General features: G+C 43.7%; 1 protein-coding gene across 3 annotated transcripts in view; it reads left to right on the top strand.

The window, feature by feature from the left end:
• The window catches only part of CD40 (CD40 molecule), a 152,751-nt gene extending 138,946 nt beyond the window's left edge, over positions 1 to 13,805 (top strand). For all 3 annotated transcript variants that reach the window (XM_073606254.1, XM_073606251.1, XM_073606252.1), the window contains 2 exons: positions 6,547 to 6,596; positions 7,604 to 13,805. In XM_073606254.1, the coding sequence (XP_073462355.1) occupies positions 6,547 to 6,596; positions 7,604 to 7,750 (197 nt within the window). In that variant the 3' untranslated portion in view covers positions 7,751 to 13,805. The remainder of the gene's footprint in view (positions 1 to 6,546; positions 6,597 to 7,603) is intronic.
• The last annotated feature ends 1,685 nt before the right edge of the window (positions 13,806 to 15,490 follow it).

The raw sequence follows: 15,490 nt of genomic DNA, 5'->3' as shown, positions 1-15,490 counted from the left end.
GAAAGATTTTACATCGCGAAAATCGTGATCTTTTTATCCTAAGCAAAAAAATTGTGATTCTCATTTTGGCCAGAATCGTGCAGCTCTAATATTACATGACCAAAATAAAGATCCTTGTCACTGTGATAAAGATTTATAACTGCAGGACTCAGCCTTAGTTTTTTGCCAGTAACAAACGGAGAGGCATTTATATTACAATGGCGACACTATGTAGACAATGTAAAGCTCTATGCTTGGCAAAGGCTACTAGGAATTTATTTCAAGGCCTATTTCCTAATTTGCAGTAGCTGAGCCACTGAGCTTTGGTCTGACTGGTGCTGTTACACTGTCTTTGCATGTACTGTGCTGCTGAGTCTGTTTTCAGCCTGCAGGTGGCACTGTTGCTTGCTCTGTCCAGGAACAATGCAGCTTGTTGATGAAAACACTCCATACACAGCAATCTACCAAAAAGAGGATCTGCTTACAGCTTCATACATCAACATTGTGCCACTGTTTCAAAATACACTATAGCCAGCTTTGAAAATTAGGCCCCACACACACTATTAGATTTTCTGCAGATTTTTGTCAGATCTACCAAAACCATATGAGATTAAACCTTAAGAGTCTCAGTTTGTATGCAATCAGGCAGGCCCTTGCACTATATGGTTTTGGTAAATCTGAAGACAAAAATCTGCAGAAAATCTAATAGTGTGCGGGGCCTAAGCTTTGAATTGCATACAGAAGATTAAGACTACTTTCATTTTATCCAGGCATAGATAGCCACGGTGCACCAGACCACCTAATTTCTTTAAGTATCTATCCCCACTATATGTTATCTAATATGACAATATTGAATAGAATGCATCCCCTCTTAAAGAGATGCTAAACTCATAGTTTAGTGTCACTGTAACCTCTTGACCGCCCCACGTACATATACTACTGACACTACCGGACCTGGGGCACGCGTGTGCTGCCGGCAACCCGCACCCGCTGTGATTGGACACAGCAGGAGCCAATCAGTGGGCCTGGTGGACTCGACGTCCGCTGGGACCCGCCAATCGTTTGGGACACAGGTAGAACGGCAGTCTGCCTATGTAAACAAGGCAGACCACCGTTCTGTGAGAGGGGATTGTACTGATCCTGTGTTCCTGCTAAGTCAAAACACTGTACTGATTCTGCTAGTCAAAACACCTCCCCCACAGTCAGCAAGCACAAGGGTTAATTTAACCCTTTGATCGCTCCTGATGTTTTTTTTTTTTTGAAGATTTTTATTAGCAGAAAACATAGTTCACATACAAAATGCCAAATAAATGTAAAACAGGTCACAGAACATAATACATTTCAAAATAACCAGCCTGAAGGGCCAGCATCTCACATCATAAAAGACCCCTACCAGAATCACATATCCGACAACTGTTATCTACAAAGTCTTCTTCTTTTATTAAAGTAGGAACAAACAAAACTGTATACCCCATCCAATACTCAAGAACCCCCCACCCACCCACAAGGGCCTCCGAACACCCTAGAAAAACAAAGGAGTCCCCTGACCACCCCCTTGTGTAGGTCAAACTATATACATAAAACCATGGGCAACTGCAGATGGAGTATACTACTCCAGAACCCCATAATTTATAACTGTGTGCAGTACTTTTACCCTAACTTCAGGTTAAAGTGGAGGGCCACTTTGAAAAAAAAAAAAAAATTCACCAAATATCCTAAAAAAATAAAAACATTTAAACTTACCTAAACCCTTGTTGCTAGGCAATCTTCCTAATATGCCTCTATGTTTTCCGTGGTGTGTTCTGCTCCTCGGTGAGCGGCCCCGTTGTCTTCTGGGAACTGTGTGTGTTCCCCGAACACCACGGGGCCATTCACAGAGCGCAGTGCCGCTCACGCGTGCGCAGTAGGAAACTGGCAGTGAAGCCGCAAAGGCTCCACTGCCTGTTTCCCTTACCTAGGATGGCGGTGCCGGGACCCGAGAGCCGAGGGACGGGTCGGCCTCGGGTGGCCGACATCGCGAGCACCCAGGACAGGTAAGTACTTATTTAAAGTCAGCAGCTACAGTGTTTGTAGCTGCTGACTTTTAATCTTTTTTTTTTTTACCGCCGGAATCCTGCTTTAAAGGGGTTGTAAAGGTAATTTTATTTTTTTTTAAAAATAACTAACATGTCTTACTTACCTTCACTGTGCAGCTCGTTCTGCACAGAGTGTCCCCGAACCTGCTCTTCTGGGGTCCCTCGGCGGCTGTTTCAGCTCCTCCCCGCAAGAACTAACCACCTTAATGCGAGCTCCCTCGCATGGTGGTTAGTTGTTGCGGGCGCGCTCCCGTGATACAGCCGGCGGCTATAGCCGCTGGCTGTATCACTCGGCCCCGCCCCCCAGCGCGCCGCGTCATCGGATGTGATTTGACAGCAGCGCGAGCCAATGGCTGCGCTGCTTTCAATCCATCCACTGAAGCCAATCAGCGACCAGGCTGAGCTGCAATAGAGATGACGAGAACGAGCAGCGGAGATTCGAGGTGTCAGGTAAGTAAAACGGGGGGGCTGGGGGCGGCAGTATTGTCAAAAGTTTTTTCACCTTAATGCATATAATGCATTAAGGTGAAAAATTTTTTACCTTTACAACCCCTTTAAGGCTTACAAAAGAACACATATTTATCATACAGCATCTCCTCCCCTCTTTTACCACTCATGGATCCACTCCCCCCCTCCAGCATATCTTTCGAGTCCACCCACTGAAACCACACCTTCCTAAACTTCTTGGAAGAGTCCCGCGCCTCATACGTCATATGATACTAAATAATGTCATCATTTATTACCTTCATCCACATCCCTAACGTCAGTTTTTCCATATATATCCACCTTCTTCCATACCCCAAAATAGGGAATCCTAAGGAATAATTTGGTATACACATCCGACTCGTCTTGTTCAAAAATACCCAAGAGGCAATGCAAGGGGGAGCATATATTAGGAAGGTTAAATTTGTCAGCTATAAATTCAGTCACCATAGACCAAGGCCTGATCTTGGTACATTCCCATATCATATGGAGAAAAGTCCCTTCATCCCCCAGGCATTTGTGACAAGTCATAACGTATCTCTTACGCATACGCAATAATCTAACCGGCGTATAGTACATCTGATGGAGGTACCTAAGCTGAATCATCCTATCCATCAAAGATATAACCGTAGCAAGATGAGGCTAAAAAGTATCAAGAACCTCCTGCCACAGCTCATCCGACAACTCAGGTGCAAAGGCTATCCATCTAGATCTCGCCCTACCTATCAACCCATGATCCCCAGGTCCCACCGCCTGGTAATACCTAGAAATCCTCTTAGCTGTATCAGGGTCCAATAGAGTAGTTTCCAAAGAGGTATTTTGAACGTGCACCTCCCCGCCCCCAAACTGCGCTACTGGCGCATGATGCATTTGAGCATATCTGAAGCGCCAGGTCCTGGGTATCCCAAACTGGTCCCTCAATTGATCAAAAGTGCATATCTTTCCTTCCTGATATATATGATGTTGGTACTTTATCCCGAATTGGGCCCACACAACAGAGACTTATTATACCATAGCGAACTATTAGAAGCGAGCCCTAAAGGCGCATCACACGCCTGCTGGAACAAATGTGAAAAATCCTAGCAGGAAGTGCCATCACAGAGCCCACCCTCCTACCCGTGACACCCCTCCTATAAACAATATTTAAAAGGGTCTCCTGGGAAGTGGCCACCGCAGCTGACAGCAACGTTGTTTCTGGGGAAGAAATCGCTAGTGTAAGAAGGACAGTTGAGAGGCAAAATAGTATGAATGTAAATCCGGGAGAGCTAAGCCCCCCATAGTAATGGGCAGTTTCAACACAGCTATAGATACAAAAAAAACACCGCAATAAAGTCTATGCCCCGGAAGACTTGCTTTGGCACAAAAACGGGAGAATTCGAGAGAATGTACAAGAATTTAGGAAGAAAAATCATTTTAAATAGATTTATTCGACACATCATCGTAAGTGGTAGAGTCTGCCATGTTTGTACCTTCTCATAAAAGGCCCCTATAATCACTGTCAAGTTGACCTCCAAAAACTTAGAGATTTGTATAAAATATTATATATATAAATATTTGAAAGTCCAAGATAATGGGATGGGACAGTCTTCAGAAACCGTCACATTATCATCAATAGGAAAAGGGATAACTTAGCCCAATTAATGTGAAAACCAGAGTAGTCCCCAAACTCCTGGATCAGCCCAAAGGCAGCCAAAAGTAAAGGTACAGTAGCATGTCATCCACATATAATGAGACGTGTTCCTCCAACTGCACCACCCGAAGGCCGGAAAAACTATCACTTGACTGCAAACTAGCAGCGAGGTACTCTATGGCTAGGGCAAACAGGAGGGGCGACAGTGGGCATCCCTGACTAGTGCCCCGAAAAATAGGAAAGGGTCCTAAAATAATGCCGTTCACCCGTAGCCTCACCATCGGCTCAATAGTCTCACCCAGGAGATAAAAACAGGTCCAAACCCGTAGGATTCCAACAAATAGAACAAATAAGGCCACTCTACCAAGTCTAATGCCTTCTTAGTATCCAAGGAGGCCACTGCCCTAGCCCTGGAGTTGTCATGCTGAGTTTGAAGGTTTACAAAGGATCGTTCCTGATTTTAACCCCTTTCCTTTCAATGTCATTAGTACAGTGACAGTGCATATTTTTTTAGTTTATTATTTAATATTTATTAGTGTCACTGGTCCCCAAAAAGTGTCAAAAGTGTCAGTTAGGTGTCCGATTGGTCCGCCGAAATATCAAAGTCCCGCTATAGGTCACTGATCGTCGCCATTGCTAGTAAAAAATTTACTGTATATACTCGATTATAAGTCGAGTTTTTCAGCACATTTTTTTGTGCTGAAAGTACCCCCCTCGACTTATACTCGAGTCAAGCACTTTTCTGCAGCAAAAAATTTCATTTTCCGAACCGACTTTGGGGCCCCGTATCTCAGGGCCACTTGGTGCTAGGAACCCCACATTTGGTGTGCTAACCCAGTGGAACTGGGTCCATAACATATCCAAAGTATGTCCAAAGGAGTTCCTAGCATCAAGTGGCCCCGATACACGGGGCCCCAAAGTAGGTTCGGAAAATGTCATTCTCTGCAGCAGAAAAGTGCTTGACATTTTCTGAACCGATTTTTGGGGCCCTGTATCTCGGGGCCACTTGGTGCTAGGAACCCCAGCTTTGAATATTTTATGGTGCTAGTTCCACTGGGTTTGCACACAAAATATGGGGTTCCTAGCACTAAGTGGCCCCGAGATATGGGGCCCCAAAGTCGGTCAACTGTGTCCATCTGCAGCAATGTCATTTCGGGACCCTTTGGGTTCAGAGACCCCAAATTTTGGCTGCAGCTAGGGGGCATCTAGGAACCCTTAACTACCGAGTTTAAAGTTCGGGGGACCTATGGCTGCAAATGGGCACAGTGAGGCTGCAAATGGGCATTGTTGACCCTCTTTTCCACTTACAGTAGCTGTGCATTTCTCACCCTCGTCTTATACTCGGGTCAATAAGTTTTTCCCATTTTTTTGTGGTAAATTAGGGCCTCGACTTATACTCGAGTATATACAGTAAATAAATAAATAAAGATATTCCAGAATTTGTAGATGCTATAACTTTTACGCAAACCAATCAATATACGCTTATTGGGATTTTTTTTTTTGTGACATTTTTTCAGATTTATTAAAAAAGAAAAACTGAAATATCACATGGTCCTAAGTATTCAGACCCTTTGCTGTGACATGTATGTATATATATATATATATATATATATATATATATATATATATATATATATATATATATATATATATATATTTTTTTTTTTTTTTTTTAACATTATTGGGATTTTTTTTTACCAAAAACATGTAGCAGAATACATATTGGCCTAAATTGATGAAGCAAATAGATTTTTTTTTTTTTTTTTATTGGGTATGTTTTATAGCAGAAAGTATAAAATATTGTTTCTTTTTTTCAAAATTGTCGGTCTTTTTTTGTTAATAATGCAAAAAAAAAAAAAAAAAACTCAGAGGTGATCAAATACCACCAAAAGAAAACTCTATTTGTGGGAAAAAAAAGGACAACATTTTTATTTGGGTGCAGTGTCACACGCAAATGTCAGTTAATGTAACAGTGGCATATTGCAAAAAATGGCCTGTCATGAAGGGGGGGAGGGGGTAAATCATCTGAAGGTCAAGTGGTTAAGTAGTGGTAGTGTATGGATGATTTTTGGAGAATAAGGATATAGTTTAGTGTCACTTTAAATGCCTCTGCCTAACTTTTATTATATACATAAGGACCCTGTTAATTTCGGAAACCTGGGGTACTGCAATGTGCAAATTTACCTGAGAAGGTTAGAAATTGACCCACCTTTTTTCACGACTCCCTATTAGTTCCTGAAAGTGGCAGACAGGTTAAAATAGGTGGTTACTAGAGGGCATATGTAATAAAGTTCCTGGTCTACCCCCCTCCTTCATCAACAAAATAAAAAATAAAACATATATTATAATTGACTTTATATATATTTTTTTTTTGTTTAGTTAGAAAAAGACGAAAAGGAAAGAAGGTCACGGTGAATAATGAAATACAGGTAAGAGTTTATTAACATAAGTAGGATCTATACTTTTAGGCAGACCTGTCAACTGTATGGACCTGGGTTAGTTGAAGTATATCAGAATGGGGCTTGGTTGGATAAAGACACTGGCTGTATGTAATGCTTTATAAGAATCCAAAGTCTTTCTGACAAAGGAATACATTGACAGAAGTGAGTGACAGAAGAAATGAGTGTTGGGCCTGTGGAGAAAAGGGATAGGTAAGAGGGACGATGGTGTAGCCAAGCCTAAAGACCAGTAGGGACAGAATCCATTCCAGACAAAAGAAAGTGAGAAAGAAACCAGGGGTACCAAACAGCAAGGTATTTTTACATTGTATCAGACAACTGAGCCTCTACTTTTTTGTGCAACATAGTCTGCGTGATCCTTGATTTAGTTTCAACTATAGAAAAATTGGGAGATTTCCACGCTTTACCAATCCTCTGCTTAGCAGCAGTATGGACATGGACCATAAGTTTAAATTGTACTTTAAACTTTAAGCACTTCTGAGTTGGTGCCGTGTAGCGTGCTTTGAACTCCACCAACCCAGCAAACTTTCACCTCATCCCAGTGACATTGATACACATGTTCAACTCTTCTCCACTTCTAAATCTGTATCCCAGGAAGCTCTCTAGCATTACTGACTTATGCTTTACTATTCTGAGGCCTTACAGGCCTTACCCCATCTTCCGTGACTTCCAGGCTGGGTCCTTAGGATGCCCCAGTACTGCAATGGGACCCAAGTTGGGGTACCAATCTCTAGGGAAGGAATCAAGCACACAGGCTCCTTTGTAACTGGGGACCTCCATCACCTGTGCCAAGTCACCTCAGGTTCCTGACTGGCTAGCTGCTATAAAGCACATAGGCACTAGTACTGTAGTCATTTGAAATCATAGCCCACGCTATACAATTAAACAATATTAGTCACCTGCCTACAAGCTTAGGGCATAACCACCATGTGTGATAGAAGATTGCCATTGTTTGTATTTTATTTTTGTTATAACAGGCTCCACCCAATGAGGTTCTACTGTTGAATATACTTGAACCCAACGTTCCTGTAGAAGACCTGGATGATCAGGATATCACTATGCAAGGACTGCCTGTGGCTCAGGAGCAAGGGAAAGACTATCACATGTCACAGGAGGAAAAATGATGGTACATGATGCTCAAGCAGAAGTTAAACGGATGCCTATGTTTTTAATACTATTACAAAGGCGTCACTCATAAGACTGGAGCCAAATCAAGAAGTAATGTAAATAGATGGTTATAGTTTTAAAAAATTGTTGGCTTCAGGTCAAGATGAGATTTGTCTGCATGTGAGAGACTAGCATGACCAGGGCAAAATAAAAATTTCTGTGTGTAAATACTGAACTGCTCATAAGGCATCTATACACATGAAGGATAAGACAGTGTTTCTACGTAGGGCTTTGGATTTCTCACGTATGCGGTTGTATGCATATCTACTGCATAGAACATCCTGTCTATTTAATATCCAGGTAGACATATAGCAGCCTCTGAAGTTATCTATGTCCCGCAACCAAGCCATGCATGTGCAATAAGTACTTTCTGAAGCTCTTTTTGAATTCTGAAACTTCCCTTTGATAGGATGTAACTAATAGGGGAAGCCTCCTACCTACAGCAAAGAGATAGGTCTAGGATTGCAAGCATTAAATGTTATTGCCTGACAGGCCAGGTAGGACTGCCTGCTGATCTTGAAACTTATGAGGTATGCAAGCTGTTTTAAAAGTTTAAGTCCACCTTTTACAAAATAATAATACATTTGCAGAAAAAAATGTGCTATTATTATTATTTTTTATTTTTTCCAAATGAGCATTTGCAACCGCAATCAGTGGACCGTGGACGAAATGTCAGGCCCTTGTAGACTCTACTTAAAGCTTTGTCTGTACTAAGGTATGTACTTTCAGTTAGATAGCTAGAGAAAGTATCAATGGACTTTGAGTGCACCACACTTTAGTTCTATTGAAATTCCTTTTGTCCGCCAAGGAGATTGCGATGTCACCGCCACATCTCTTCACCTCGTCCAATCGGAGAGCGCAGCCACTGTGCCATCAAACGCAGCCACTGTACCATCAAACGCAGCCACTGTGCCCATCAAATGCAGCCACTGTGCCCATCAAACGCTGCCACTGTGCCATCAATTGCAGCCACTGTGCCTATCAAGCACAGCCACTGTGCCAATCAAACGCTGCCACTGTGCCCTCAAACGCTGCCACTGTGCCCTCAAATGCTGCCACTGTGCCCTCAAATGCTGCCACTGTGCCATCAATTGCAGCCACTATGCCCATCAAACGCTGCCACTGTGCCCAAATGCTGCAACTGTGCCATCAAATGCTGCCACTGTGCCCTCAAATGCTGCCACTGTGCCATCAATTGCAGCCACTGTGCTTAAACGCAGCCACTGTGCCATCAAATGCTGCCACTGTGCCTTCAAATTCAGCCAGTGTGCCCTCAAATGCTGCCACTGTGCCATCAATTACAGTCACTGTGCCCATCAAACGCTGCCACTGTGCCCATTAAACGCTGCCACTGTACCCATTAAACGCTGCCAGTGTGCCCATCATATGCTGCTAGTGTACCCATCATATGCTGCCAGTGTACCCATCATATGCTGCCAGTGTACCCATCAAATGCTGCCAGTGTGCCCATCATATGCTGCCAGTGTGCCCATCATATGCTGCCAGTGTTTCCATCAAATGCCATGCTGCCAGTGTGCCCATCACATGCCATGCTGCCAGTGTGTCCATCAAATGCTGCCAATGTGCCCATCACATGCCGCCAGTGTGCCCATCATATGCTGACACCCCGCTACCACCACCCCCCCGCGGATGGATAGCAGACACACCGGCCTGCTCACACACTCCCCCGAGGATGGATCCCGGGACACCACCATCCATGAGGCACTTACCTTAGTAAGGTGTCCTCTTCTCCAGCCTCTCCTCTCCAGTGAGCTTCCTCCGCTCTGTCCCACGTCTGCCAAAGCGCTGAGCATCCATCCTGGCACTTTGGCCAATCAGGAAACTGGTCTCACTGACCTGCCTCCTGATTGGCGGGGAGGCAATGCGGTGTGAAAATAACAAATATTAATTCGCTATGGTCACACAAGTGGGTGGGATCAGGGCACACTGTCTGCCCCCCGAGCCCACCATTTTTTTGGCTCCAGTCAGGTGCTTCAAAAAAATACACTTGCACCCGCCATAGGAGTCCATGCATCCGACCTCCTGATGGATAGGGAGGCGGCAGCAGGAATAGGGGGGGGGGGGGGGCGGCGCCCGTGCGCCCACAATGCACAGCCCGCCACTGGCAGAGCTAGCAATCCCCTGTGTTCACTAATCTGCAGGGCAACCACTTGGCACAGGACACAGAAGCTATCAGTGATCGCCGTAGTAACAGTGCCTACTACAGTGATTTCCACCGGGGATCAGCCAGATATGACACATGCATACTTGCATTGGTTGACACTGGACCAATGTAACTGTCCGTAAATATGCAAACATAAACTTTAATTTTAATTCAATACACCTGCTTAAAAGCTAAAGGTGTAGTCAGTAAACCTTTTTCCAGCTGAAGTCCAAATCTCATATCTGGGCTATGATTCAGTATATACTGTATGTAGTCATTGTACATCTATCAAAAAATAGACCCTCATCACTGTCCCCCCTTATATCAGGTGTTCCCATTACAGTACCCTTTTACACCAGGTGTCCCTATTACAGTGTCGTCTTATATTAGGGACGCCTCCTTACATAGGTGTCCCCATCACAATGCCCCATACCAGTCAAGAGCCAGGAGGCAGAGGTGGCTGCATGTAAAGGTGGTGTTGGGGCCTAGCCATGCATATGACATCATTGGTTATTAGAATGCCAGCCGTCCTAGCAACCAATGATTGCAGAGGAGGGGGAACCTGCTTTCAGGATTGTCTGGCAGTCCAGATAGGACTGTCACTCTGTTTGGGTCTGGACCTTGGTCCGCCATTTAGTGATAGGTGTATCTATGGTCAAAATGTAAAATATATTCATTTCCACATAATATTTCAATTAGGTCTAGCCTACAACTATTAATCTGATTGACCTTGAAATTTGAAAACTTACTTTATGAAGAATTCCACACATTTACTTCCTTGAGTTTGGTGATATGTATTCACTATGCCATGTGAGTAAGCACTTTTGTGTCACAGATTGCACAGAGCCTGTCTTCGGAACTACAGAGGATAGTTTCATGAGGCCCAGTCCGCTTGCAGATACCAAGGTACTATGGGACATGTAGTCCTTACAAATGGAAAGTAAACAGCAGAGGAGAAGCTGCAAAGCATGCAGGGAATCCAGGAAATTGTAGAAAGATGTACAGTAGATAGGCAGAACTCACAACATTAAAGGAGATTTTCATATAAGCTTATATTGGATTGTCAAAAATAACTGATTGTATTGTATTGATTGTATTGTTATTACAATTCTGATGTTATAAAAATAAAAATGTATGCTGTGACGATAGATATCCTTTAAATCATCCGTTCCTTGTAGTATCCTCTCAAAATTGTGTTTGAGTATAAATAACTAATATCAGTGGTTCGGGTAATTTATACAATTCATGAAGAAATGTAAGAAATAAATGTGTGTGTACCTTAACATAACGAGTTAAGTGATATTTTTATTGGTTAATTAAAGAGGACCTTTCAGTAACCTTTACAAGTCTGCATGAGTAAATTCCTGACTTATCACAATATACAGCTGTGCAGATAATGAGGTCTGCGGAACCCAGAACTGAACAAGAAACACAGGACAGCATTATTGCTCTGAAATTTGCAAGCCCAGGCAGAGACATTTTTAAAATACTTTTTTTTTCTCTGACCCCAGGACACAATTAAAAGGGTTCTAAAGCCTTGATGTTTTACCTGAATGCAAAACTTCCCGGTAACTATTTCCCTCCACCCTTTTCTAAACATATACCTGATGCTGTCAGTGATCCAGTGCTGTGCCCGGCTGCAGTCTTCTCTCCCCCTCTCTTCCTCTTCTCACAGGGACACAGGCAGCAGAAGGAGTTATTGGCTCCTGCTGCTGTCAGTCAAATCCTGTGAGCAGAGAGAGGGGAAGGAAATAGTCCTGGACAGCCGCACACCGATACAACACCTTTATATGTAAATTAAAATCCAAAACAGTCAGTCCATATGATGCAGGGGCAGAGGCGAATAACTAACGCGTTTCACACCGTAGGTTGGTGCTTAATCATAGCTGAGAGAGGGGGGGTGGGCCGAGCTACACTGTGTGTGTCTATAGACGCACACGGAGCAGCTCGGGATCAAGCCTGCAGGTGTGCCAGAACAGGAAGTGGCTTCCTATGGTGGCATACTGAGAAGAGGGGGAACAAGGATCGCTGACGGGGGACCCCAGAAGAGGAATATCAAGGCTGCTCTGCAAAACCATTGCACCGAGCAGGTAAGTATACCATATTTATTATTTTAAGAAAATAAAAATTGAGCATTTACAATCACTTAACCTACATCCTTTTCAGCAGAGACCTTCCCTTAAGCTTCACAGGACTTTTGGCAGTGCTATTAAGACTTTTAACTGCAATGTAAACAGTCATTATCAGCACCTAGACATAACATTGCAACCCAGAAATTTGTAATGACATATTGTAAAACTAATAATAACAGGTTTCTAGTTTATAACGTCCTTGACACAATCCAGGCGCAAGTAATTAAATCCATTAGCAGAGGCTATATGGCATAAACTAGTCTAGTCTGCAGTTAAAGCAGGGCTCCACCCAAAAGGGGGAGCTCCGCTTGTTTGTTTCCTTCCCCCTCCGCTGCCGCATTTGTCACTTTTCCGGGGGGGGGGGGGGGCGGGTACCTGTTTTTGACAGGTACCCGTCCCAACTTCTAGGAGACCCCGCCATGGCCCCCGGAAGTTCGGCCCCCCTCCTCCTTCTCCCGCCTGCGGGCCATTTACAAAGCGCAGTGCACTTTGTGCATGCACAACACCCGAGAGCCGTCGGCTGGGGTGCCGACATCGCGGGATCTCTGGACAGGTAAGTGTCCTACTATTAAAAGTTAGCTGATACAGTATTTTTATGTAAGGGCTGGAGCTCCTCTTTAAAGTGTAAGTTCACCTTTACAGAAAAATCTGTAAGGTGAACTTACACAGGACCCCCTCCTTGCCCCCCCCTCCGTCCCGCTGACCTGTACCATGGAAATCTCTCGTTCTGAGCCCTGGTATATCAGCGTCAGGAGTCCAGGGCTTAGAAATCCCCTCAGCCGAATGTCCAAAACGTACCTCGTCAGGAAGGACGTTTTGGAGCATTTTAATTGGTCGGCGACGTCACATGGGCGCCGCTGTCCAATCAGCAGCCGCATAACTCGTCCTGTCAGCTGATAAGACGCATGGATGCCGAGGGGTTTTCTAAGCCCCGGACTCCTGATGCGTATTTGCCAGGGCTCAGAACGGGAGATTGCCGCGGTCCAGGTTAGCAGGACCGGGGGGGAGGGGGCGAGGAGGGGGTCCTGTGTAAGTTCACCTTACAGATTTTTCTGTAAAGGTGAACTTGCCCTTTAAGTGATAAACATTTTGAGTACCTTGACCCCAAAATGCTACATCCTAAATTACCATAACCAAAATCTACACGTAATTCACAAATACTGATAAAATAAAGCTATGGTAATAACAAACACCTACATTACTATCAAATACCAAACACCCCTATATCACAAAGTACCGGAATGGGGCACCTTACTTCCTCTGGGGAATCCACTTGTACGAGATCCCTCATGATTGGTCTCTCATGACTTAAAGACCACTAAGATCTGTCAAAAAAAATAAAAAGTTCTATTGATAAAATTATAAAAGTGACATTAAAGAAGTGCTTGATGAAGTATGATCAAACATTTTAGAACTCCTAATTTCCCCAAATGGGTTGGCGGTGGCATCTAGAAGTTCCACTAAAAACTGGTGCAACTGCAGCTCTGGAAAAGATGCACATATGCCAAGAATAATTCTGAGGGCCAATGACTCTGATAATCCAGTTCAGACTTATCCTACATTGAATTAGACTCTGCCAGACCTAAAGACCAGGAAAATTTCATTTGTATTCCCATTTATTTTACTGTTAAAATATCTTTTCTGTAAAGTCTTTGTCTGTAAATATTTTGTCTGTACCATTTTTTTTGTCTTTTCATTAAATTATATTGAAAATCATTACGGTAAGTCTTATTCTTATTGTCCTACACTAAACTTAAAGAATCCTATACTTTATATTTTAACCTCTGTTATATCCCTGTCCAGCTTGACAGCGTGTATTACAGATGTTTCCTTAAATTCCGAATTGTTATGGCAGAAGTGCGTGTTTCTGTGAAAACATATGGCGGCAGCTGTTTTGTGTGTGTGTAAAGGGCTAACTGCAGAGTCATCTGACCTCAGTGTCGATTGCTCTCAGTCTGCTGGTACTTAGATTGTTAGCTAGAAAATCTATGTGCAGGCTGACGCTGAGGCTGAGAGTGCCATTGTCATATACTGGTGACAGCAGCAGGTTAATTACCCGGCAATCGTCGCATATTCGTGGCTGTAGCTGGAATTTGACACCACCATTGTTACAACAGTGACAGTATCGTTTTTTTTAAAACGCTGCACATTTTATTATTCATCAGTTCTCCATTTTTGGCTAGAAAAGTATTTAAAACAGTAGGATATTCTATATTTTCTGATAACAGAGACCCTGTTGAATAAAAAGACGATAGTTGCAATTCTTTATACTGCCCAACATTTGCACAATTGTAATGAATTTTATAATCCCCAATTTTTTGTACAAAATAAAAAATGAGATGTGTTGAGTAAATAGATACAAAATGTATCAGGCACACTTAGGCTACCCAAAATAATCAATGTGCCTTTACAGCGCATCAGTTTAGAGCAGGGGTCTCCAAACTTTCTAAACAAAGGGCCAGTTTACTGTTCTTCAGACTTTAGGTGGGCCGGATAGTGGCCATTGGAAGTAGAAAAGGTATCGTCGACAGTGGGGAAAAAACAATGCCCCATTGTTAGTGTCAGTGGGAGGAATTGTGCCCCATCATTGGTGTCATTGGGAGACATTGTGTCCCATCATTGCAGTCATTGGACCCCATCATAGGTGTCATTGGGAGAAATTGTGCCCCATCATAGGTGTCATTGGGAGAAATTGTGCCCCTTCATAGGTGTCATTGGGAGGAATTGTGCCCCATCATTGGTGTCATTGGGAGGAATAGTGTCTCGTCATTGGTGCCATTGTGAGAAATTGTGCCCCATCACTGGTGTCATTGGGAGGAATTGTGCCCCTTCATTGATTTCAGTGATCATGGGGTGTGATCTTCGAGATCAACAGAAGATCAGTGTGAGTGAGGAGGATATTCATGGTGTAGTCAGCTCCCAGAGCCAGCAGAGAGAGTAGGAGAGTGTAGAGGTGGGCTGGGAGTCTTGTGACATCACGACTCTGCCCACTAAGGTCCGGCAAAGAGACCCACTGATTCCAGAGTTATGCGGGGCTCCTTCTGCTGAAGTGGGTGACATTTGCAAGGTAGGGATACATGCAGGAGGCTTGCATGCATATATACATTAATACTGTGCCATTAGTTTATACTGGGTGACTGGTGAGTTTACATCTACATTATTAATATCTCTCCTGCCCTCTGGAACCCCATTAAATACTCCACCTGCTTGATATCTCCCCACCTTCCTCTTTTGCCTCAGCGTAACTGTCCTCTGAGGATTCTCCATCCCAGGTGGGAACAAAGTTTTCAATGGTGAAGACAACAGGGCCTCACCATGGTTCATTCTCTACTCGTGGCCAGAGGAGTCTGTTCATTCCAATACTTACGGGACTCTTGCGAGATCCTTCAATCGGATTAGTT

The sequence above is a fragment of the Aquarana catesbeiana genome, linkage group LG12 (assembly GCF_042186555.1).
Source record: "Aquarana catesbeiana isolate 2022-GZ linkage group LG12, ASM4218655v1, whole genome shotgun sequence".
Classification (NCBI taxonomy): Eukaryota; Metazoa; Chordata; class Amphibia; order Anura; family Ranidae; genus Aquarana; species Aquarana catesbeiana.
Note: the sequence above shows the minus strand (reverse complement) of the source record. Positions and strands in the feature narration are given on the sequence as shown.